At 40.6% G+C, this 24,238-nt stretch overlaps 1 protein-coding gene across 1 annotated transcript; it reads left to right on the forward strand.

Moving 5' to 3' along the window:
* Positions 1 to 218: 218 nt before the first annotated feature.
* Positions 219 to 20,270, forward strand: LOC149456249 (malignant T-cell-amplified sequence 1-A). Its single transcript, XM_089685175.1, has 6 exons — positions 219 to 401; positions 5,449 to 5,601; positions 10,494 to 10,591; positions 16,404 to 16,537; positions 19,006 to 19,073; positions 20,068 to 20,270. Exons 1-6 carry the CDS (start codon positions 391 to 393, stop codon positions 20,147 to 20,149), a joined length of 546 nt encoding a protein of 181 aa, XP_089541301.1. The 5' UTR covers positions 219 to 390; the 3' UTR covers positions 20,150 to 20,270.
* Positions 20,271 to 24,238: the final 3,968 nt, after the last annotated feature.

Genomic DNA, 24,238 nt, shown 5'->3' on the forward strand with positions numbered 1-24,238 from the left:
TTAAATTGAAAATAAAATATGGTATACTGTGCACATTTCATACATTGCGTAACACATGTGAGCGCCAGGTCACAGCCTCCCGCACACATGATATTATATAACTGTTACACTTCCGGGAACTAGCAAACACGCTTTTCATCACCATAGCAACAGACGCGTTAGGGTCTGCCCTCACTAAAGAACCGCCTCGTGATATCACTACCGCCCAAAGTTCACCACTTCCGCCTGGGTTACCTCACTTCCGCCAGGTTTTGTAGCAGCCTAGTGCCGGTGTGGTTCTGCAGGCGGCGTGGTCGGAGGGCCACTGCTAGTTGTACTCCGGATGTAAACGTGCTCCTTCACTCCCGAACACTTCCATAAGCCAGCGGGCCCTTGGAGACAGACAGCACCATGTTCAAAAAGTGAGTGAATGACAGATGACACATGTGAGCGGATTCCCATCAGAGGCAAACTATAGGACTGACAGGCAGCTGTCACTGGGAGATAAAGGCTGATGGCTGTGCTGATGCTCGCTGGGCTCATTCATTCCAAGCTGGTCATCGTGTTTATTAGCCATTTCCCCATAGATAGTATCAGACATGCTGAGCAATGTGCCAACTCCTCAGCACATTCTGAATGCTGCTTGTGGGGGCGGGGGCAGAGCAGACAGCGGTGACTGCCAGTCCCTGCAATCTGCTGAAAGCAGCAGGGAGAGCTGAGTGATCAGCAGCGTCTGATCGCTCAGTTTTATTCCTTAAAGCCAGTGGGAGACAGATGCAGCATCGAGTCATTGCTGCATCCAGCTAGATAAGTATGATTAAAAAAAATACACAATCCCATACTTTTCTTTTAACCCTTGCATTGTGCTTGCAGTCTGGCTTTTCTGTGTACTGCTGTTACAGGGAAGCCGCAACAGTTCTAACAATAAAAAAAAAAATTGAAGGTTCGATTGGGCTTTCATTTTTTGTAGCCTTTTATAATCCCCTGGACAGCAGAGCTCAGCCTGGATGTTCAGTTGTCTCTTGTGCTGCTATTACAGGAGAGATGAACCTATCGGTTTGCTGCTTCTCCTTCCAATGTCCAGTCCAATCCTTGGGTGGTACAAGACCTGTTGGTGTCCTTTCACTGCAGCTTAGGAAAATGAGGCCTTCCATCCTGCAGACAGGGCTTTGTTGTGTGGCAGAGCTGTGCAGAGCTAGGGTCACACTCCTGCAATCCAGTACAATTATGCAGTGCTGTCCTGAAGTGGTTTGCACATTCTATAGGGCCAAAATATTGCTCTGTTGAGTTGCATTGATGTGACCATTGAAAAAAAAAATGTGATTTCCCTTCTCATGTGATTCTGTGCATCTGAAATTGCTCTAGTGTGAACAGAGCCTTAACCTCAGAACTGAAGAGTCAGAAATAATCTGTTAAGCTGTTTGCTTAGCTGAATATCTTTTTTTGTCACTTCAGTTGGGCTTTAAAGTAAAGCCTGTTAAACGGTGCAACACAATCTACATCCGGACCTGTCTTTAGCTTGGGTAGAGAACACAGCTGGGAAAAGTTCACCATCTAGCCATGTGACCGACTAGTGTCTTGTGACAAAATAGTGGTCACCAGAACAGAAAATAAAGGGAAATCACTCCAATGTGGACACAGAAAGCAATAAAAAGCAGATAAATGCTTTAACCCTTACTGCTTTGAAAGCTAAATGAAGGATTTGAGCTCAGTTCCACTGTAGATATATTTTTTATTCTGTTACAATGTGGAAATAATTATGTGATCCCCTGAAGATTTTGTAAATTTGCCAAAACACAAAGATAATTATAATTTTTATTATAGGTGTATTTTAAAGTGTTACTAAACCCACAACAGTAAAATCAGTCTGTATATGCAGTAAGGTGTTAATCCTCTGCATTGTGTAAAACAAAAAAATGCTGTTTTATCCTGACTTCTCCGATCCTCCCCTACTTCCTGTGTCCCCCCTCTTATCTCCTGACATATCATGTGGAGTCACTTTGCACGTGCTCAGTTTGGTGTGTATTGCTAGAGAGTATAAATAATATCTTTTCAATGCTCCCTCTATCACACCCCCAACAGTTGCCCTCATAAATAGTGCAAAAACATATATCAACAAATGTCCACATATGAGTCCATGTATAGTGCTTTTTCAAATGTTGAGGACTAATCCACTTTGCTGCTCTTCAATCCAAGACACCCAAATCAGGATACCTCAAAAAAAATATAAACTAAATATAGTGCATTATCGTTTCAACAGAAAAGAACACTCGTGAGACTAAAAGAGATTCCTCCTACACTCCCACCCGTGACAAGTCAACACTCCAAAAAAATGTGATTCAGTGCAACACTCCACAACCAGTGTCACCATCCAAATGTAATGAAAACCATTACCCTCTCATGGATGATGAGGACTACTAGTGATCACATGCATCAAAAATGAGTAGTGCCATCACTCTTGTGGTATAAATACCATTACCCTCTTCAAATGCAGACCAAGCAAAAACTCCTTCAAGGCAATCCAAAATATCCTCCTCTCCGGAAGCTTCCTGCTGCTTCCAATCCACCTTCCCCGTTCCTCAAAGGGGCAGATAATATAAGACTCAGTGGAGTATATAAAAAGGAATTCATAAATTTATTCACAGCTTACATAGAAAACGCCAACGTCCATCCTCTCCCACAGTCCATATAGCTGAACTCCAGTATCCAAGATGGCCGTGCCGCTCCTTCCGGTTTGAAGTTCTAGTGTAACGTCCTTAAGTCCCTTAAGGACGTAAGGACGTTACACTAGAACTTCAAACCGGAAGGAGCGGCACGGCCATCTTGGATACTGGAGTTCAGCTATATGGACTGTGGGAGAGGATGGACGTTGGCGTTTTCTATGTAAGCTGTGAATAAATTTATGAATTCTTTTTTATATACTCCACTGAGTCTTATATTATCTGCCTCTTTGAGGAACGGGGAAGGTGGATTGGAAGCAGCAGGAAGCTTCCGGAGAGGGGGATATTTTGGATTGCCTTGAAGAAGTTTTTGCTTGGTCTGCATTTGAAGAGGGTAATGGTATTTATACCACAAGAGTGATGGCACTACTCATTTTTGATGCATGTGATCACTAGTAGTCCTCATCATCCATGAGAGGGTAATGGTTTTCATTACATTTGGATGGTGACACTGGTTGTGGAGTGTTGCACTGAATCACATTTTTTTGGAGTGTTGACTTGTCACGGGTGGGAGTGTAGGAGGAATCTCTTTTAGTCTCACGAGTGTTCTTTTCTGTTGAAACGATAATGCACTATATTTAGTTTATATTTTTTTTGAGGTATCCTGATTTGGGTGTCTTGGATTGAAGAGCAGCAAAGTGGATTAGTCCTCAACGTTTGAAAAAGCACTATACATGGACTCATATGTGGACATTTGTTGATATATGTTTTTGCACTATTTATGAGGGCAACTGTTGGGGGTGTGATAGAGGGAGCATTGAAAAGATATTATTTATATTTTATTTACACTTTCGAGGGTGAGAGTGATACTTTTCGTAGGGATATATAGAGTTTATATTATATCTGTATTGCTGGAGAGGTTTCTTTTTATTTCTTGGAAGAGTGCATGTGGTCAGCACAGGACCAATCAGCACTGTCCAGACAAACATCAAACCTGTCATCATCAGCAAGGCCAAAGAGCTGGCAAAGGACATTAGGGAGAAGACTGATGACCTGCGCAAGGCTGGAATGGGCTACAAGACCATCAGCAAGAAGCTTGGTGAGAAGGAGACAACTGTTGGAGTGAGTATTCGCAAATGAAAAAAATACAAAATAATCATAAATTGCTCTTGGTCTGGAGCTGCATGCAAGATTTCGCCTCATTTCCGGGTAAGGATGATCATGAGAAAAGTGAGGGATCAGCCCAGAGGTACATGGGAGGAGCTTGTGAATGATCGCAAGGCAGTTGGGACCATAGTCTCCAAACAAACCTTTGTAACACAATATGCTGCCATGGATTGAAATCCTGCAGCGCCTGCAAGGTCCCCCTCCTCAAGAAGGCACATGTACAAGCCTGGCTGAAGTTTGCCAATTAACATCTAAATGATTCAGAGAAGGATTGGGAGAAAGTGCTGTGGTCAGATGAGACCAAAATTTAGCTCATTGGCATTAACTTGACTTGCAGTGTTTGGAGGAAGAAAAATGCTGACTGTGATCCTAAGAACACCATTTTACAGTCAAGCACGGAGGTGGACACATTATGCTTTGGGGCTGTTTCTCTGCTCAAGATACAGGTTGACTTTGCCACATTGAGTGGTCAATGCATGGGGCCAGTTATTGTAAAGTCTTGGATGGAGAACCTTCTTCCCTCAGCCAGAACACTGAAGTTTACATAGCTACATAGTCTTTCTAATAAAAGACAGAAGTCCACCCAGTTCAACAAAAAATAAAAAATTGGCCATGGATGGGTCTTTCAGCATGACAATGACCCAAAACATACTTCCAAGGCAACAAAGGAGTGTCTCAAGAAGAAGCACATTAAGGTCATGGAGTGTCTTAGCCAGTCTCCAGACCTTAATCCTATAGAAAATGTATGGAGGGAACTGAAATTTCAAGTTGCCAAGCAACAGCCAAGAAACCTTAAGGATTTAGAGAAGGTCTGTAAAGAAGAGTGGACCAAAATCCCTCCTAAGACTTGTGCAAACCTGATACCCAACTACGAGAAACATCTTACGTCTGTGTTTGACAACAAGGGTTTCTTCACCAAAGTACTAAGTCATGTTTTGCTTGGGGATCAAATACTTATTTTACTCACTGAACTGCAACTCAATTTATAACATTTGCATTGTGTGTTTTTTCGGTTGATATTCTGTCTCTATCATTTAAAATACACCTATGATAAAAAATTATAGACCTTTCATTTCTTTGTAAGTGGGCAAATCTTCAGGGGATCAAATTAATTATTTTCCCCACTTTACCTTTATAAATTTAAAACTGTATTACACTAGATCAGTGTGTTTGCTTCTTGGCTGTGTCATGCAACAGCCAAGATACCTTAAGGATTTAGAGAAGATCGGTATAGAAGAGTGGACCAAAATTCATCCTGAGATGTGTGCAAACCTTGTAACCAACTACAAGAAACATTTTACCTCTGTGCTTGCCAACAAGGGTTTCTCCACCAAGTACTAAGTCATGTTTTGCTTGGGGATCAAATACTTATTTTACTCACTGAACTGCAACTCAATTTGTAACATTTTTATCATGTGTTTTTTTCTGGATTTTTAGTTGATATTCTGTCTCTATCATTTAAAATACACCTATGATAAAATTATAGACCCTTCATTTCTTTGTAAGTGGGCAAACATACAAAATCTGCATCGGATCAAATAATAATTTTCCCTGCTGTATATATTGATATATTTCAAAGCCTCTTCAGGAAAAAATGCTGTCTTATGTCAATGTCATTCATTTTTTTTCAATATGCTTTCAGATTTGATGAAAAAGAAAATGTATCCAACTGCATTCAGTTAAAAACCTCAGTAATAAAAGGCATTAAAAACCAGCTGAATGAACAGTTCCCTGGGATAGACCAATGGCTCAACCAGATTATGCCAAAAAAGGACCCTGTGAAAATAGTGCGATGGTAAGTGGACTTTGCTCTAAAATATCATTTCTTTGATTTCAGTAATCTGCATCTCAGGTAGGCTTGCCTCCAGGTAGGCATTTCAGAAATATCAAGGTGAGGACAAATTGAAAAAGCTCTGTTTTAACCTGAGGGCCATCAGCGCCATAAATATGAAAAAATAAATAGAATTAATTAGCCAAGTGGCCATGGGTTATTGTTAGCTAATCATGTGTTGTATGCAAATGTAAAATAAACATTCACTTCACTAATCTGTTTTATGCGTTCTGTATAAACAATTTTTGTTCTCCTATTTGGAAAGGTAGCATTGTGATCTTGTGGTAAATGTATTATACAGTGACAATGAAGGTTGTCTTAGCTCAGCAATGGGCAAAGTACGGCCCGCGGGCCGTATACGGCCTGGCGGACCTCTTAATCCGGCCCGCGGAGCGTGGCAAACATCGGCTGTCAGAATGTGTGTAGGCGGGGCAGCGTGAGGAACGTGAGGGGAGCTAGGCTCCTCACAGTCCGCCCTGAAGACCGGAATGGCGCGGGAACACGGCGAGAGGAACGCGTGGAGCAAAGGTAAGTGAATTGACACAGGGGGGACTTGGCTTACTACTTGGGGGGGAATAGTACTGTGGGGGATGAAATACTATATGGGGAATGAATTACTATATGGGGGATGAATTACTATGCTTACTATGGGGGAATATTACTATACTTACTATGGATGACACATACACATCATTCATCTACTCTTGGTCCGGCCCACGGGTCCAATATATGAACCCATTGCGGCCCTCAAGTCAAAAAGTTTGCCCACCCCTGTCTTAGCTTATCTCTAGACTTTTGAAATTTTGAAGTTTAAGGTTGATGTTTTTATATAGACCTCCTGCAAACACCTGTGCTAACACAGTCCTCGCTTGCGCATGCGCTTAAAGGATAAGTTCACCTTTTAGTAAAAAATAATAAATGCACATTTTTTTGCAGGTAAAGAAATGCGCATTTATTATTTTTTGTCTGCAGGAGCCTCTAAAGCATTGCACCAGTGATCAGCAGATCGCTGGTGCCTGTAGGTCTGCTGCAGATCTGTCCATATACCTGCTTGCTTGTATGGGATGTACTGACAGAATGAATGAACTACCACGGTGACAGCTGCTAAGGCTGTCGGGACTTGTAGTCTCTCATTCAGAGAGGACTGTTAAAAAAAAAAAAAAAAAAAGTCAACTTTTTAAAAATAAAAATTGACAGCTAGTGAGATCTGTCAAAGCGGGGGCCGGTCTGATTGCAACATGTTAAACCCTGAATATGGGTGTAACAGGTTACGAAAGGTGAACTTATTCTTTAAGTACACTTGTGTGAAGGAGGCAAAATTATCTTGTCTCATTTCTCCACCTTGTTAATGACAGATTCGCTAAATAACCACTTAACTTTTCCTATTAAGTTGCTTCTTTACTGGCTGTTGTTCACTTGCATCATTCTGCAGCATTTTATTTTAGTCCAGCAAGCGACTGACTTTTTTGTTTCCCCCACTGCTATGTTACCAATGGCTGTAAGTTGGATAGCTAGTTCGGCTTCACACTTTTGAAGAAAAGGGGGATAAACTCAAAGTCTGGTGAGGAATAGGTGGCTGAGAGTACTTGGTGGGTAGGTCCCCCAGCATGGCATAAAGACTCAAATGTTGTCACAGCAATCCCTTTCTGTTGGATTAAGTCAATACTACAGGAGTGGGTATGCTGTCTTTAACTAAGAAGTCTATGATGTGAGATTTTTGCACGTAGAAAAAGTCTATGAAAATTGAGTATACCAATATTTGCTCAGGGTTGCCTATTACCGGGATAAGCAGTGAAGGAGAAAGTAATATGTTGGAAGTTTGAAAGCTTTCCCAGCCACTAAGATTGTGCTGCTCAAAGTAGGCTGATCTCTAAACTGAGAATGTAGAGGAGTTGAAAGCCATGGTAGTGCAATAGAATTCTGTTACCCTGACTTGGTTTGGGCAAAGTAATTCTTTGATAATGATCATACTGCCCTGTATACTATGTTTCAGGCCCTACCGATTCGGATTCTGTCTTCCTTTTTGCTTTGCGTAGCAGGGATTAAAAATTCTCAGCATACAGATTTGCTGGGTTGACAGGTTATATTCGCCCTGAGGTAGCAGATATGGCCAGGCACCCAAAGGAAAGGAAACTGAGGTCGGAGAAGATTAATGGTAGCCTAGGGGACTAATATATTGAGAACAGGTGATTTGGATAAGTTAATTTTAAAATTTCAAAGGGATCCATAATCGTTCAATGCCTGCAGGATATTTGGGAGCTTGGGGAGAGGATTACAGATCAAGTCCTCTGCAAAAGCAGAAACATTGTGGGTTCTCGGTGGTTTAGTGTATCCCACGGTATTGGGGTTGCAGCATAGTGTACAGAAGAGGAGTTCCAGGGTCAAAATTAAGATAATGTGTGAGAGGGGGCAACCCTGTCTGGTCCTGTTTGCATTGGGAAAGTAATCTAACTCTTACAGCCGCCAATGGGGCCGAGTAAAGTGAAGAAATCCAGTTTATCATATTTGCCCCGAGCCCAATGTGGAGTGTGGCCTGCATGAACTTTCAACCAACCCTGTGCCCAACCGCCTTCTCTGCATTTGAAAGCACTGGAAGTCCTGGCAATATGGGTAAGGTTAAAGACCCCCTAATAATGTGTTGAAGTTCTTGGGGCACAAAGCCAGCCTGATCCATATAGATGAGTTTTTGTAAGTGCCGTAACAACCAATTTGTTAATATTTTGGAAAATTTCAGATCTAAATTCAGCAAAGCAATGGGCCTGTAGCTTCCAAACTGAAAAGGATTATTGTCCTCTTAAGGGATCAAGGATATGTAGGCCATAAGGGAGTTAGTAGGCATGGTCCCATATAAAAGAATATTAAAAGCCAATGCGAAATATGGAAATCATCAGTCGGAGGTTTTTTTTTGTTTTTTTTTTTTCTAATAAGAACGCCTAAACCCATTTGGCCACGGGCCTTTCTCGGTTTGGTTTGTGCAACACCAAATTCTTCAGTAATTGGGGGTGCCAACTCAACTCTGACTCCGGTTGGATGGGCAAACAAAGTGATCAGATCAAAAAATCCTTGTTATAAACACACATTAAAGTGCATGAACATTCCAAGCTCATGACCAAAACTAATGCGCACATCAGTTTTCAACCTGTGTCTAAGGCTAGCTGCATTGTCAGTCAGGGCGTGCCCCCTTTCTTTCTGCTGTCTAACCATGCAGCTAGCAAGGGGATGAGTTACAAATGCGTTTGGTTAATGGCACTGGTCTCCAGTGCTTGTACAAGACATGTGCTGTCATTTGGAATGTAAGGGGAATGGGGTGTATCAGATGGCTTGCCCCCGGTCACAATAATCCAGCTTCCTCTTCATCAAATTCCCATGGTAAAACCTCCGGTTGACTCACGGAGGCTAAGCTGGATCAGCCATCTAGCAACTGCAAGGATGCAGGTAGCTGAGTCACACAACATCATTTTTTTTCCCTGTGCATCCTGACCCTGTGCATCCTACCAGGGGTCAACAATAGCAACGTCCTCAAATTGGACTTCTGGCAAGGGAGGAGCTGACAGGCAGAAATTGGAGACTTGAAGAGTTTTCTTCACAATCTTTTAGTGTTTTCCTAAGGAGGCAAAAAAGGTATTTATACGTAAATATATGGACTTGTACTTAAACTTTTAATACTCATGAGAGCTTTTCTTTAAGAGTGCTCTCAACCACCAAGTTCGAACTAATCACTATATTAAAAAAACCCTGTCCAAAAGCCCTTATTAGCTGCAGCTGTTGTCACATGATGCTTTGGCAACTGTTTGCTATCTGGATGGTCCTTTTTCCGGTGTCCATGTCAGTGCCTGCCTGGCATGGACACTTCATATTGGATGGCTTGCAGAAGTGACTGCTCAGGAAGACGGCAGATGTCAGCGAGGGGATTGGTTATCAGAGTGGGGGGCGGTGCATCACAGTGTTGGAGGAGTGGTTCCCTCCAGTCGTGGCAGTGTGGGGCATGGATGGAGGACTTTATCTGACTTCACAAGGTAAGGGGGAAATAAAAGCCTAAAAGGATAGCCTAGATGTGGAGGTGGATCAGAGAGTACTGCCAAAAACAAGTCCAGTAATGATGCTTTAAATTTGATAAAAGCAAGTTATTTCTGTTGTAATGAATGTGTGAATCCTAATAGTCTGTGTTCCTAATAGTGCTGTTATTTTTACACTATTTACCCCTATATGTGATCATAGTTATTTTAAAGTGGTTGTAAACCTTTACACATACCCAGTGACTGGGCCTCAAGTTGTACAAAGAGATTAAACACATCTTCCTACATAAGTTGTACCTGTCTATCTGCAGTATTTTTCTTCTCTACATCTGTTCAAAGTGCTAAATTTATAAAGCTTGTCTGGGAGTTCAGAAAATAGGAGGTGGGGAGCTGAAATTACACTCTGCACAGCTCAGTGAGGAGAGTTCTGAGAGTTGATTGAAGGGGAGAGACACCCCTCCACACAGGTCACAGGAACAGATCTGAGTCTCACTCTTCTGGAGGACCCTCTCTTGACACCATTTTCTCTTGGTGTCAGGAGAGCTTGTTAGAAGTGATTTTATGCTGATAGCAAAGGAATAAAACAACTGACAGAAATGATACTTGGTTCTCTTAATTGAGACAAGTACACACTATAGAGGAATGTGATTATTTCGTCATGTCTGAGGTTTACAACCATGTTAAAGCCTTTTCTCATCAGCAGATTTAGAGAAAATTAGTGTTTCTGACAAAAGTGTTTTGATAACAAAATCCACTGATAATTAATTTTCTTTTAGAATGCACAGATTTATAGTTGTGGTACTTCATCCTTTTGACCTAGTATGGTTTATGTCTCAACAGCCATGAACATATTGAAATTTTAACTGTAAATGGAGAGTTATTGTTCTTTAGACAGCGAGAGGGTCCTTTCTATCCAACACTGAGGCTGCTTCACAAATGTAAGTTCACAACATGTGCTAGTAACATAACATGTGTTAGTTAAACTGTACATATCTTTGCAACTATTTAGTGTATCCAGGTGAATTGATTTTTTTCCAAGGCAAATTTGGCCTTTATATGAAGGTAAATGGCAATGGATATCTCCTGATTGTTTTGTCAGTTATGAAAGGAAAACTGATGCAAAATAGTAAACCTATTTTTTAAATGTAACTGTATATTTCTTTCCATTTCCATAACCCACCACCAAGGAACACCCCATAGTAAATTGACAAACACAGCAATACGACATACAGTGAAGGAATTAAGTATTTGATCCCCTGCTGATTTTGAATGTTTGCCCACTCACAAAGAAATGATCAGTCTAAAAATCAAATGGTAGGTGTATTGTAAAACTGAGAGACAGAATAGCAACCAAAAATTCAAAAGAAATGCATGTCTAACAAATAATGCACTGATTTGCATGTTCATGAGGGAAATAAGTATTTGATCCCCTATCATTCAGCAATATTTCTGGCTACCAGGTGTCTTTCATAGAGTTAACTGTGAGATTAGAAGCAGTCTCTTAAAGGGAGTGCTGCTAATCTCATTGTGTTACCTGTATAAAAGACACCTGTCCACAGAAGCAATCAAACAATCAGATTCCAAACTCTCCACCATGGCAAAGACCAAAGAGCTGTCCAAGGTTGTCAGGGACAAGATTGTAGACCTACTCAAGGCTGGACTGGGCTACCAAGCTATTGCAGTTTACCAAGTTTACCTATTACCAAGTTAAGCAGTTTGGTGAGAAGGTGACAACAGTTGGTGCAATCATTCGCAAATGGAAGAAACACAAAACAACTGTCAGTCTCCCTAGGTCTGGTGCACCATGCAAGATCTTACCTTGTGGAGTGTTAATGATCATGAGAACAGTGAGGAATCATCCCAGAACTACACGTGAGGATCTTGTACAGTCAGGTCCATAAATATTGGGACATCGACACAATTCTAACATTTTTGGCTCTATACACCACCACAATGGATTTGAAATGAAACGAACAAGATGTGCTTTAACTGCAGACTGTCAGCTTTAATTTGAGGGTATTTGCATCCAAATCAGGTGAACGGTGTAGGAATTACAACAGTTTGCATATGTGCCTCCCACTTGTTAAGGGACCAAAAGTAATGGGACAATTGGCTTCTCAGCTGTACCATGGCCAGGTGTGTGTTATTCCCTCATTATCCCAATTACAATGAGCAGATAAAAGGTCCAGAGTTCATTTCAAGTGTGCTATTTGCATTTGGAATCTGTTGCTGTCAACTCTCAAGATGAGATCCAAAGAGCTGTCACTATCAGTGAAGCAAGCCATCATTAGGCTGAAAAAACAAAAAAAACCATCAGAGAGATAGCAAAAACATTAGGAGTGGCCATAACAACTGTTTGGAACATTCTTAAAAAGAAGGAACGCACCGGTGAGCTCAGCAACACCAAAAGACCCGGAAGACCACGGACAACAACTGTGGTGGATGACCGAAGAATTCTTTCCCTGGTGAAGAAAACACCCTTCACAACAGTTGGCCAGATCAAGAACACTCTCCAAGAGGTAGGTGTATGTGTGTCAAAGTCAACAATCAAGAGAAGACTTCACCAGAGTGAATACAGAGGGTTCCCCACAAGATGTAAACCATTGGTGAGCCTCAAAAACAGGAAGGCCAGATTAGAGTTTGCCAAACGACATCTAAAAAAGCCTTCACAGTTCTGGAACAACATCCTATGGACAGATGAGACCAAGATCAACTTGTACCAGAGTGATGGGAAGAGAAGAGTATGGAGAAGGAAAGAAACTGCTCATGATCCTAAGCATACCACATCATCAGTGAAGCATGATGGTGGTAGTGTCATGGCGTGGGCTTGTATGGCTGCCAATGGAACTGGTTCTCTTGTATTTATTGAGGATGTGACTGCTGACAAAAGCAGCAGGATGAAATTCTGAAGTGTTTCGGGCAATATTATCTGCTCATATTCAGCCAAATGCTTCAGAACTCATTGGACGCCGCTTCACAGTGCAGATGGACAGTGACCATAAGCATACTGCAAAAGCAACCAAAAGAAGGGAATGTTATGCAATGGCCAAGGCAATCACCTGACCTGAATCCAATTGAGCATGCATTTCACTTGCTGAAGACAAAACTAAAGGGAAAATGCCCCAAGAACAAGCAGGAACTGGAGACAGTTGCAGTAGAGGCCTGGCAGAGCATCACCAGGGATGAAACCCAGAGTCTGGTGATGTCTATGCGTTCCAGACTTCAGGCTGTAATTGACTGCAAAGGATTTGCAACCAAGTATTAAAAAGTGAAAGTTTTGCTTATGATTATTATTCTGTCCCATTACTTTTGGTCCCTTAACAAGTGGGAGGCACATATGCAAACTGTTGTAATTCCTACACCGTTCACCTGATTTGGATGTAAATACCCTCAAATTAAAGCTGACAGTCTTCAGTTAAAGCACATCTTGTTAGTTTCATTTCAAATCCATTGTGGTGGTGTATAGAGCCAAAAATGTTAGATTTGTGTCGATGTCCCAATATTTATGGACCTGACTGTACATGATCTCCAGGCAGCTGGGACCACAGTCACCAAGAAAACAATTGGTAACACACTAGGACAACAAGGATTGAAATCCTGCAATTCCCGCAAGGTCCCTTTGCTCAAGAATTCACGTATCCAGGCCCGTCTGAAGTTTGCCACTGAACATCCGAATAATGCAGAGGAGGGCTGGTTGAAAGTGTTGTAGTCAGATGAGACCAAAATCTAGCTTTTTGGCATCAACTCAACTCGCTGTGTTTGGAGGAGGAGGAATGCTGCCTATGACCCCAAGAACACCATCCCAACTGTCAAACATGGTGGTGGAAACATTCTGCTTTGGGGGTGTTTTTCTGCTAAGGGGACAGGACAACGGCACTGCATCAAAGGGACGATGGACAGGGCAATGTACCGTCAAATCTTGGGTGAGAACCTTCTTCCCTCAGCCAGGGTATTGAAAATGGGTCGTGGATGGGTGTTCTAGCATGACAATGACCCAAAACACACGGCCAAGGCAACAAAGGCGTGGCTCAGGAAGAAGCACATTAAGGTCCTGGAGTGTCCTAGCCAGTCTCCAGACCTTAATCCGATTGAAAATCCGCGGAGGGAGCTGAAAGTTTAGGTGTCAAACGTCAGCCACCAAACTATAATGACTTGGAGAGGATCTGCCAAGAGGAGTGGGCCAAAATCCCTCCTGAGACGTGTGCAAATCTGGTGGCCAACTACAGGAAAAGTCTGACCTCTGTGATTGCCAACAAGGGATTTGCCACCAGTAATAAGTCATGTTTTGTAAAGGGGATCAAATACTTATTTCCCTCATGAACATGCAAATCAGTGCATAATTTGTTAGACATGCATTTCTTTTGAATTTTTTGTTATTCTGTCTGCTAGAATACACCTACCATTCGAGTTTTAAACTGATCATTTCTTTGTGAGTGGGCAAACATTCAAAATCAGCAGGGGATCAAATACTTATTTCCTTCACTGTATGTGTATATTATTTGTTTTTGCCCATAGTAGGGCTCAGAAAAAATAGTGCACATTTTTTCCTTTTTAATCCTACCTAAAACACAGACACGAACGATAAATACGTTTTTTTTTTTTTTTGGTTTGTGTGTGTGTTCTTTTAATCCTGTCTAAAACTCCCTGACACTGGCCTAGATTGAACACTGATCTTGCAATTTTATTCTTATTTTATTTTTTACACAGATCACAAAACAAAACGTGGCACGGGAAAGGTGTTCCATTTTTCCTGCACCATGTTCAAAACATACTTTCTTTGCAGTCTTCTTTGAGTGCTAAGATATTGTTAATGGCACACCAAATGCAGATCGTAAGAGTACAGAGGCAGGCTGTACAGTCACTGATCACTGTGATTGATAGTCAGTCCTCCCAACTCCAGATCATTATTAAGAGACCTGGAGCTGTCTGCACAGCTTGGTTTCTGTGCCTTGTGCATGCTATACAGTGAGATCCAACATAAACACAGCACATATGTGGCCTCATGGAAGAAGGCCCATTTCAGTGAGGCCTTATATGTGTTTACTCTTGTAAGCAAGGGTTAATACTATTGGTTGTAGCCTCTCATGTTACTCATTCAGTTAACATAATAAACTAAAAGTTCCTACTAGATATATTATTGTGACGTAAATGTACTGTATGTAATCCCTACCAATGAGCTCCTCTTATTTGCTCCTTTTTGGTCTGATAAATAAACTGTTAGAAGCATTGTTATATTTTTGTAAATAAATTACCTGTTGATCCTGCCAGAACTCTAGACAGCTAATACCGTTAACTTTCCATGCTTTTTCTGCGTTTGCTAATGGTTATCAGCGGTAAAAAAAAAAAAAAAAAAAAATCTAATGCAGACACCACATCAAAGAATGGGTAAGCTGCAATATATTGCATATTTGTTTTTCATTTAAATCCAGAAAGAATAAGTTCACCTTTTAACATGTTATCAAACTGCACCTGCCTGTGCCCACCCAGTCCCCTGCTGGGACAGTGGGCAGAGGAGCATTTCTCTGCATGCGCTGTCAGAATTTAAAGACTGCTTCCTTTACAGAGTTATATGAATGACTAGAATATAACTACCATCTGTCATTGTGGCAAACTGCTTGTAGTTTTCAGGGAACTGCGATGGCGCCGGATGAGTGCTGTCTTAGTTCATTATTCTTCCTGCTCTCCAGTAACTGTCTACTTGTACGGGAGGTATGGGAGCACAGCTATACTAAGATTCAGCAGGAGCCTGGCATTGCACCCGCAGTCTGCTGATCTTAGCTGCAATGCTCCGCTAGGTCCAGAAAAAAAAAAAATAATAAATGCAAATTTTTTTTATTTACAAAAATATATTAATTTTATTTTTAAAGGCAAACTTGACCTTTAAGACTTCTTCTAAGTTTCCCAAAATAGCTGGTGTCCATATTTGCATACCAAACACACCACACACCTGAATTTGTAGCAAAAACATTTTTTTGTTGTTTTTTTTTTTTTGGTTTTTTTTTTTTTAATTTTAGTATTTTTTTGCTTTTATATAGCAAAAAAAAAATAATAGAAAACCAGGTGGTGATTAAATACCACCCTAAGAAGCTAAGCTCTAAAATAAAATAAAATATAAATATAAAATTGACTTGGGTAGTGTTGCATAACCAAATAATTTTTAGTCAAACTAATCATAGTACTGAAAGTCCTGGACAGGAAGTGGGTTTAACATCTTGTCAAAGAAATTGCATAGAGTCAGCCAGAATAAGGGCTTACACATAGCATGGATGAAAAACCATTTTCCTTAAATCTGGTGACATCTTGTTAATATGTAGCCCCCCCAGAACATTAGGTAAAATAATATTTATTTGCATAGTAAAGTACACATGGTAATATATTGGTTCTTCTTTGAAAAATGTTTGCTAGAACCTACACTACACCACAGGAACCATCATTGACGTTCCTAACAATGGAGTGTTGGCTGGTTAGTGAGCATCTTTAAATGGTAGATTTAGGGGTTTATTTGCAGCTCTGCACAGAAACTAATCCACTTCCAGGTTTTATTGTCAAAGCATAATTGAACAAGCTGAAGTTAGATGCCGATTGGCTACCATGCACAGCTGCACCAGATTGAGTGCACCCCTTTTAGTAAATATACCCCAATGTATATAGAATTGGAGAGCTGCTTGCAGCGTATGTTGTTGATACATATGGTTGGTTATTTAGTTCTATGATCGGACATTGCATATAAAATTCTGTTTTCTCTTTTAGATCCTTTTATTCTTCCACATCAACAAGTTGATAAAGGAGCTATAAAGTTTGTTCTAAGTGGTGCAAATATCATGTGCCCGGGTTTAACATCCCCTGGAGCGAAGCTTTACCCAGCAGCATCTGACACAGTGGTTGTATCCTTTCCGTTTAACAAAGCAATAGAGACTTGACAGATAAGTGGTATATAGTATGAAACCTTTTTTGTCTAAATAGAATAGACTCTGTATTCAGGGGTTTGCTTAAAATGAATATCAATTTTTTTTTATGCTTCATGTTCAGAACTAAATGGTACTGTAAACATTTTAGCTTTTTCAAATGGATTATTAATTTTTACTTATTCAGCCAATAGGAGCTTCAGGTTCCTTTTTTACGCATTTTCAGGCTATGTTTGGCTGTTCTGCTGGAAAAGGAGTCTGATAGCAGAGACACCATGTGGAGTCTTTCAGAGAGAAGGTAAACATATTCAGCTTTGTTCTCCTTAGAAACCCCATCATGCTCTGTAAATCCTGTGTCATGGTTTTATGCTGTATTTAATCTTTTTATTGTTAAAGCAAAGATTTTGTATACAAACTTGTTTTGTTGAGAGTTCCCTTTGCTTGTTGTTCTGAACAGAAAACTATATGGGGTTTATTTATATCACAAGGTTTATGTAGGAGATGAGCCTTATCTTTTTCTTTTGAGGTACCAACAAGTGTTGGACTATTTTGCTTGCCGAAGACTAGCTGTTTTTTCTGTTTCCCTGATTTTTGGAGAAAAAAAAAAAGACTCTCTTTGTTTTTACCAATGTGCTTGGCTTATGGTCTTTGGCTTCTCAAGGTGTGTATATTAAAAAAAAAAAAAAAAAAAAAAAAAATATATATATATATATATATATATATATATATATAGTTGCAAGAAAAAGTATGTGAACCCCTTGGGATTACGTGGAGTTTTGCATGAATTGGGCATAAAATGTGCTCTGAACGCCATCTAAGTCACAACAATAGAAGAACACAGTCTGCTGAACATAATACTACACAAACATTAGATGTTGCCATGGTTTAATTGCACATAACATGTAAACATTCATAGTGCAGGGAGGAAAAAGTATGTGAGGCCCTAGCTTAATGACTTCTCCCAGAGTTAATTGTAGCCAGGACTGAGCCAACCTTGACTCCAATCAGTGTGATGATATTGGATGTGTTGCTGACAGCTGTCCTGCCCTTAAAAAACACACACCTGTTTTGGGTTTACTGGTTTCAAGAAGCACTGTCTGATGTGAACCATGCCTCGCAGAAAAGAGCTCTCAGAAGACCTACGATCAAGAATTGTTGACTTGCATGAAGCTGGAAAGGGTTACAAAAGTATCCCCAAAAGCCTTGATGTTCATGTGTCCATGGTAAGACAGACTGTCTACAAATGGGGAGGGGGGGATTGAGGATATTGTTAGTCTTTAATGGCCAAACAGCCCCCTGGGGTTGCCACCCTGCGCAGATGACACAAGATGCCTCAATGGATGCTCCCAGTCAACAATGTTCTAATAAACCATGGCCCAATCCTACACCCCCAAGTACCAATGCATGATTGGTATTCTAGCAATTTGATTCTTTATCTTTAGTGATCATAGGGCTACTGTTGGCAAGGACATTATTGTTAAGAACATGTTGCTAGTAGCTGTTTGTACACATTAAGAGTTGCAGTGGAAGGCATGATTTAGCTATCATGGAATCCTACTGTACAATTTTCCTGAACTCAGTAGTTTTTAAAGTAGGTGTTCAGGGTCTGATTAAAATTCACCCCGTTACAGGGCTTAGGAATTGGTGATCCCTTCCCTATTTTCAAAACTATCCAAGAATAGAGAATAACTTCTCCATTCTCACATTTATATGTAGATTACTACATCCAAAGGGAAAAATTGATTGGCCTTTTTGGTAATATTTTGCAGGACCCACATTAGTTGCTAGGGTATCTAAGAACACTGTAGACAGGTGGATCAGATTCAACTTTTCAGTCCATACGCTGCTACATAGTTTGAAAAGTAGAACCTCCCAGTGGATTTAGAGGTAATTTCACAGGTCTTTGGCTTCAGTATGGACAGAGAAATTGGGTTTTGCTGTAACTGCTAGTAAGCTGACACCTGGTCCAGTTTTCATACAGTAGTGTGACACATTTCAATTGCCCTACTCACCTGTCAGGACCAAACCTTGTGGAATAGGTCCTGCAAGCATTAGCTCCCACCCTATTAGGTTATTTTTTCCTTTTATTCTCATGTGCTGTCCTGGAAGATAATTGGGGGACAACAGAGTTCGTTACTTGGTAACTCAATTTTCAGGAATCTTCCAGGACAGCAGGGATTCACACATTCTCTGTTGTATTGAGTTATGATGTTTTAATTAGTTGCCTTAGGTTTTTGCTTAATATTGAGACTAGGTGACCCTTTTTTCTGATTGTGATGGTTGTGTTACCTGTATTCATGTGCTGTCCTGGATGATTCATTTAAATAAAATTACCAGGTATGCTGATCTAGTGTACCAAACTGGAATGCTTTAAAGAATTTTATAAAGCATTTTTAAATGCTAGACCTAATCACATTCTACATTTTGTCCTTGACATTTGCAACCAGGCAATAATGGCAGAGGGAAAGCAACATGCTCTTTGTGTTGGCGTCATGAAGATGTCTGCAGATGATATGTAAGTGTTAACAATTTTTTCCTGTAAAATTTTGGGAATTTACCAGTCTAAGCAAAGATCTGACGTATATACATTGGCTGGATGAACTGCTGCTCACTGATCCCACAATGTACATTCCTATGACTATAGGCCTCGGAATTTGGTCACTTCAAGTCAAGTTAAGGGCCCCGTTTACACTTGCTGTGGGGGGAGCTGTAAAAACACGTGTTTTTACCACTCCTCCATAAACTGCAAAGCTGGGGGAATAATACCTCCTGTTGCGTTTGGCAGGTACTACTACTAAAGATGGTATATCTTCTATTTGGGACATTTTGTTCCCCACATTTTGGGGACATTTTTTAACTGACTGGTGTAATGTGGGGGTGGAAAGTGCAGCAAAGCTCTCTTATGGGGAAATGGATAGCAATAGGGCTCCCTTCACACCATAACACAGTGTTAGGCAATCCTCTCCTATTATGTTTATTAAGATGCTGCCTCATTTTTGAACACTCGAAAAAATAGGTCCCACATTTTTTTTTTCCAGAGTAGTCCATATGCTTAGAGCTCAAGCATCTGCGCTTTGCAGTTGTTGCATAACACAGGTGCATTGCTGTGCATTGGGGTGCAGTTACCTTTTAAATGGCAATGTGTTAGGTTGCAGTTAAGTTTGAATGGCAGTGGACCGTAAAGCACATTTTGCTGAGCATCACAGTGATACATGTTATAATGTTCATTTTTGGTGTGATAGAACCCTACAAGCTTAAGAGGTTGTAATTTTTTTTTCCATTTAACGAAAACAAAAAACAGTTTTCTTTAATATCTTTCTTTTGCATATTCTTGTTCAATATCGGTTCTTGAATACATCTATCTTTAAGTATTTTGCAAATATGGGTGTCGTTTTCTGTTTTGAATGTATTTACATACTATTCCTTACATATATGCGTGTTTCCACTATAGTAAGCATCCTTCTGTACTGTAATACAAAAGAAAGTTAAACCTGTTTATTCTTTTACAGTGAAAAGGTCAATAAAGGCATTGGCATTGAAAATATTCACTATTTAAATGATGGATTGTGGCACATGAAGACTTACAAATGAAGCACTGGATCCTATGTGACGGCACTTGGAGTTAATGTGGACTTGAACGTAACCTGTTGTTGATGTGGCTGAATGTGATTTTTGCTTTCTGGTATGCTTAATAAAGCAAATGTGGCACACATTTTCTTTTTTCTTGTATTTACACGATTAGGAAAAATGTTAAAATAAATACAAACATAACCAATGGAAAAATAGAGTTGTAGGAATTCATAAAGGGTATTGTAGAGACCCGGTGGAATTCCATTGGGCCATAGAACCTAAAGTGTGAATGCTTGCATCCAATTCATGTATCTGTCACCGACAAGTACATGAATCTGTCCATGTGTGCCCAGATGTTAGAGTGCCCACCCTGGACACTCCTCCCTCAGTGCCCTCATTGAGTCCATCACACTGACCAGGATGGCAGGAGACCTTTGTACTAGGGCGGGGCAGAGCCAGATGGGCAACTGAGAGCTTAGTTCCCCCATCTAATCTGCTCTGCTTTTGATTGACAGGGCATGGTAGAGGCAAGTGGATAACCACTTTCAGTCCAGTTGAGTCTTTTGAATCCTCTCACTGCTGTGCGCTGTCATTCAGAAGTAAGGAGACCTGATGGGGAACTAGTCTCTCAGGTCCCCATTAAGCTCTGACCACCCAGTAACAAGTCATTTCTCAAATACAGGCTTTGACATATTTGGCTAATGACATCACCTATATTCCTGGAACCTTTGTTTACCATTCGGCTAAATGGGGCTCTTGATACAGTTCTCTGCGGAAAGCTCTAATTACTGGTGTACCTCAGTATGCCAGCTCAGAGCTGATCTTTTTTACTACCAGTTTCCTAATTTGAAAACTGGTGTTAATTCTTAGGGCCAGTTCACACTGGGAATCGCACAGGAACACACTGGGCAATTCACATGCAGTTCTGTGCAGTGAATGGACTGAAATTGCACCACATTAAAGAGTGCATGCACTACTTTTGGAAACACACTGCAACCAGATCAGATGGCACTTTTGTACCATGCAGTCTGGTATGAGCAAACGCTGTGTTTCTAACCTGCATTTGAGGTGTCATTAACTTATCACTGACACCCTCTGCTGATCGTAACTGCACTGCATTTTGAATGTAGTGCGGAAAGCGTGCATGGAACGCGTTCTAATGTGAACGAGCCTTTTAAGAATTTGTCACTGCCATAACAGATTTTCAAAGTGGCGGGCGGTAGTAAGAACTGCCTGAATTTGTTGCACATGTTGGTAATGTTGCTAACGCTGGCAAAAATACTTGCCTGAATTTAGGTGCATTATATTATGAATTACAAGTGTTATATAAGAAAGGGCCAATGCGTTATGAAGAGTATTTTTCTTTCATAGATTAAAAAAAAGTACAGAACTAAACAAGGAGCATATCCTGTGATGACGTGTACATGTGTTAAAGAGTATGTAAACACAACATTTCATATTCCTGATATTATTATTATACAGTATTTATAAAGCACCAACAGTTCACTCAGTGCTGTACATTACAAAGGGGGACAGAACATGCGACAGTACAGTAACAATACAATGCGATACACGAGGGGTTCGAGGGCCCTGCTCTTTTGAGCTTACAATCTAGGAGCTGTGCCTGCTGTACCACGTTCTTGTATAAAAAAAGTCTTCCTTTGTGTGCTAGGAGCTCAGCTTGCTCTCCTCCAATGATCAGACTTCTGCTCACACCCCCTCCCCCCTTCCCTGCACAGCCATGCATTGGGAAGTTTATTGTGCTGCTATTTCTCCTCCCCCACCTCTTTGTACTCAGCTGCATAAAGGCTTGGATGTTATGTGATTACAATAAATTGGGGCAAAAAAGGTATTTTATATATCTAACACACCTGTTTTGCCTTTCATCTCTATTTTAAATTGAATGGATTGTTTTACAAGATGAGTTTATATATACTTTACTCTCCTCCAGCCTGCATTTGGCTATACTTTTTAATAGAGTTCAAGATGATATACAGAGGATGTACTGTACAAGCACATGTTTAAAGTGTTACTAAACCCACAACAGTAAAATCAGTTTGTATATGCAGCAAAGCATGCTTGTTATACTCCCTGATTAACCTAAGAGGTTAATCCTCTGCACTGTGTAAAAAGGCCGTTTGATCCTGTCTTCTGTAACCCTCGCCTTCCAATAGTCCTCAATCCATCTGCCTATGGTACAGAGCCCTAGGATGAACTCTGCACATGCTCTGTTTGGTGTGTATTGCTAGAAAGTATTTTTGTTTTGGGTGGGGAAGGTGCAAGTGATCAGCACATGGCCAATCAGCTCTGTCCTGACACAGGAACAGGGGTCATACAGCCTCATAGGACAGTCAGAGGAGAATAAAAACTCATCTTACAAGCTTTATCCAGTGCTCAGCCAGACATTGATAGAAGTCAGAAGACTGCTATACATTGCTGATGAGAAAAGGTATCTAGCAGTTTATATGTACTAAAATATGAAGGAGCATTCAAGTCAAGCTGGGACATTTCATTTTACAGGTATAAAAAGGGATGCTAGCATGGTGGTACTACAGACAATTGTAAGTGACAAGTGTGTCCTATTACTGATAGGCAATGCACATGTTGTGGGTCAGGCCAGAGACCATTGAGATGACAGACAACAGTGTTAGTGTGTGCATTGAACAGCGTGTGGCGATGAGATGCTCAGCTTCAGTAAGACATTTGAGTGGTGTAAACGTCTCAAAGATGTCCATCCGTCATTGATGATTCCAGCAGTGGTGGTTTCCAGCCCACTGCAGACATTCCTGTGAACATTAGTGCGTCAAACACCTTATCCTGGATTATCAACGCATAAGTTGACATGACAAATCTTTCTGTGGGAACGGTGAACACAATGGTGAAGAAGGCTGTCTTAGGATGGTTCAGTCATACTCACAAATCTTTCTATGCTGACACTTTCCAGCCATTAGTGAAATGCTGGGGTAAGTGTATAAATGTAACAGGAGTATGTTGAAAATAAATGCAGGTTCCACTCCTTGACATTTGTTCATTTATTATATAAACTCAGAAGTCCCGGCTTGACTTTAACGGCCATCGTAATAGAATTTTCGTGTACTGTGGGAGACCAGATATAGCGAATGCAGTGTCTTGCGTTTAGTAACACTTTAGGTCTACATTGTATGCAGTGTGTTTTTGGTCTGTATTTCACCTCCTACAGTAACACCACTATCTTGGCATGGAAGACTGCCATACAAAGCAGGCAGCTGCTGCCCGAATGCGCCATGTTGCACTTGGACAATTGTGTCCACCTGCTTCCCAAATGTGAGGAGTGAACTGAGTTTTATGAGATTTAGTTTACACTTCTTAACCCTTCATGATGGACAGTAAAACACATCTTAACATGTGAAACCTGTTTTGCAACTTTGGCATGTGTTAGTAAAACTTTACATATTGTTGCAACTACTTAGTGTATCCAGGGGAATTATATCTTGTTTGTTTTACAACAAATTGAGCCTTAATTTGATGGTAACTGATATTTACTGATTATTTTTTTTTTTTAAATCAAAGGACAACTTGCGCAAAGTAGTAGAACAAAAATTATTTTAAATGTAACTATATTTCTTTTTTTATGCATTCTTTATGGGTTTTTGTCATTACAGAACAAATGGTACAACCCATTACAGAATAGCTTAGGCCCTAGACATGTGCAGAATGAGAAAATATTGTTTTGATTTGTTATTTAAATAATTGTGTTTAGTTAACTGCTTCCCTGCTGCTCTATAGCAGTATATACTGCTACAAGGTGGCAGGGGTGTGCAAAATCACATATATATGTGATTTTGCATTTCCGAGGAGGGGGCGCATGCGCCCTACCTATGCCCCTGTTCACGGCCACGGCTATCGATTACAGAGGATCTCTAACGGGAAGAAGGGCTGCTTTGTTTACCAACAGTTCTCCTCCCTGTCGGCTTGGGCATACTACTCTGGATTTGATTCTATTCGAATTCAATTTAAATTGAATGAGCTGAAGCTAGAAGCTGATTGGCTACCATGCGCAGTTTCCCCAGATTTTGAGTGCACCAGTTTTAGTAAATCTGACTCTATGAAACTGGATGAAGGTAGGCTTGA

The sequence above is a fragment of the Staurois parvus genome, unplaced genomic scaffold (assembly GCF_062004578.1).
Source record: "Staurois parvus isolate SC_StPar_1 unplaced genomic scaffold, SC_StPar_1.0 ptg000365l, whole genome shotgun sequence".
In the NCBI taxonomy this organism is placed as follows: Eukaryota; Metazoa; Chordata; class Amphibia; order Anura; family Ranidae; genus Staurois; species Staurois parvus.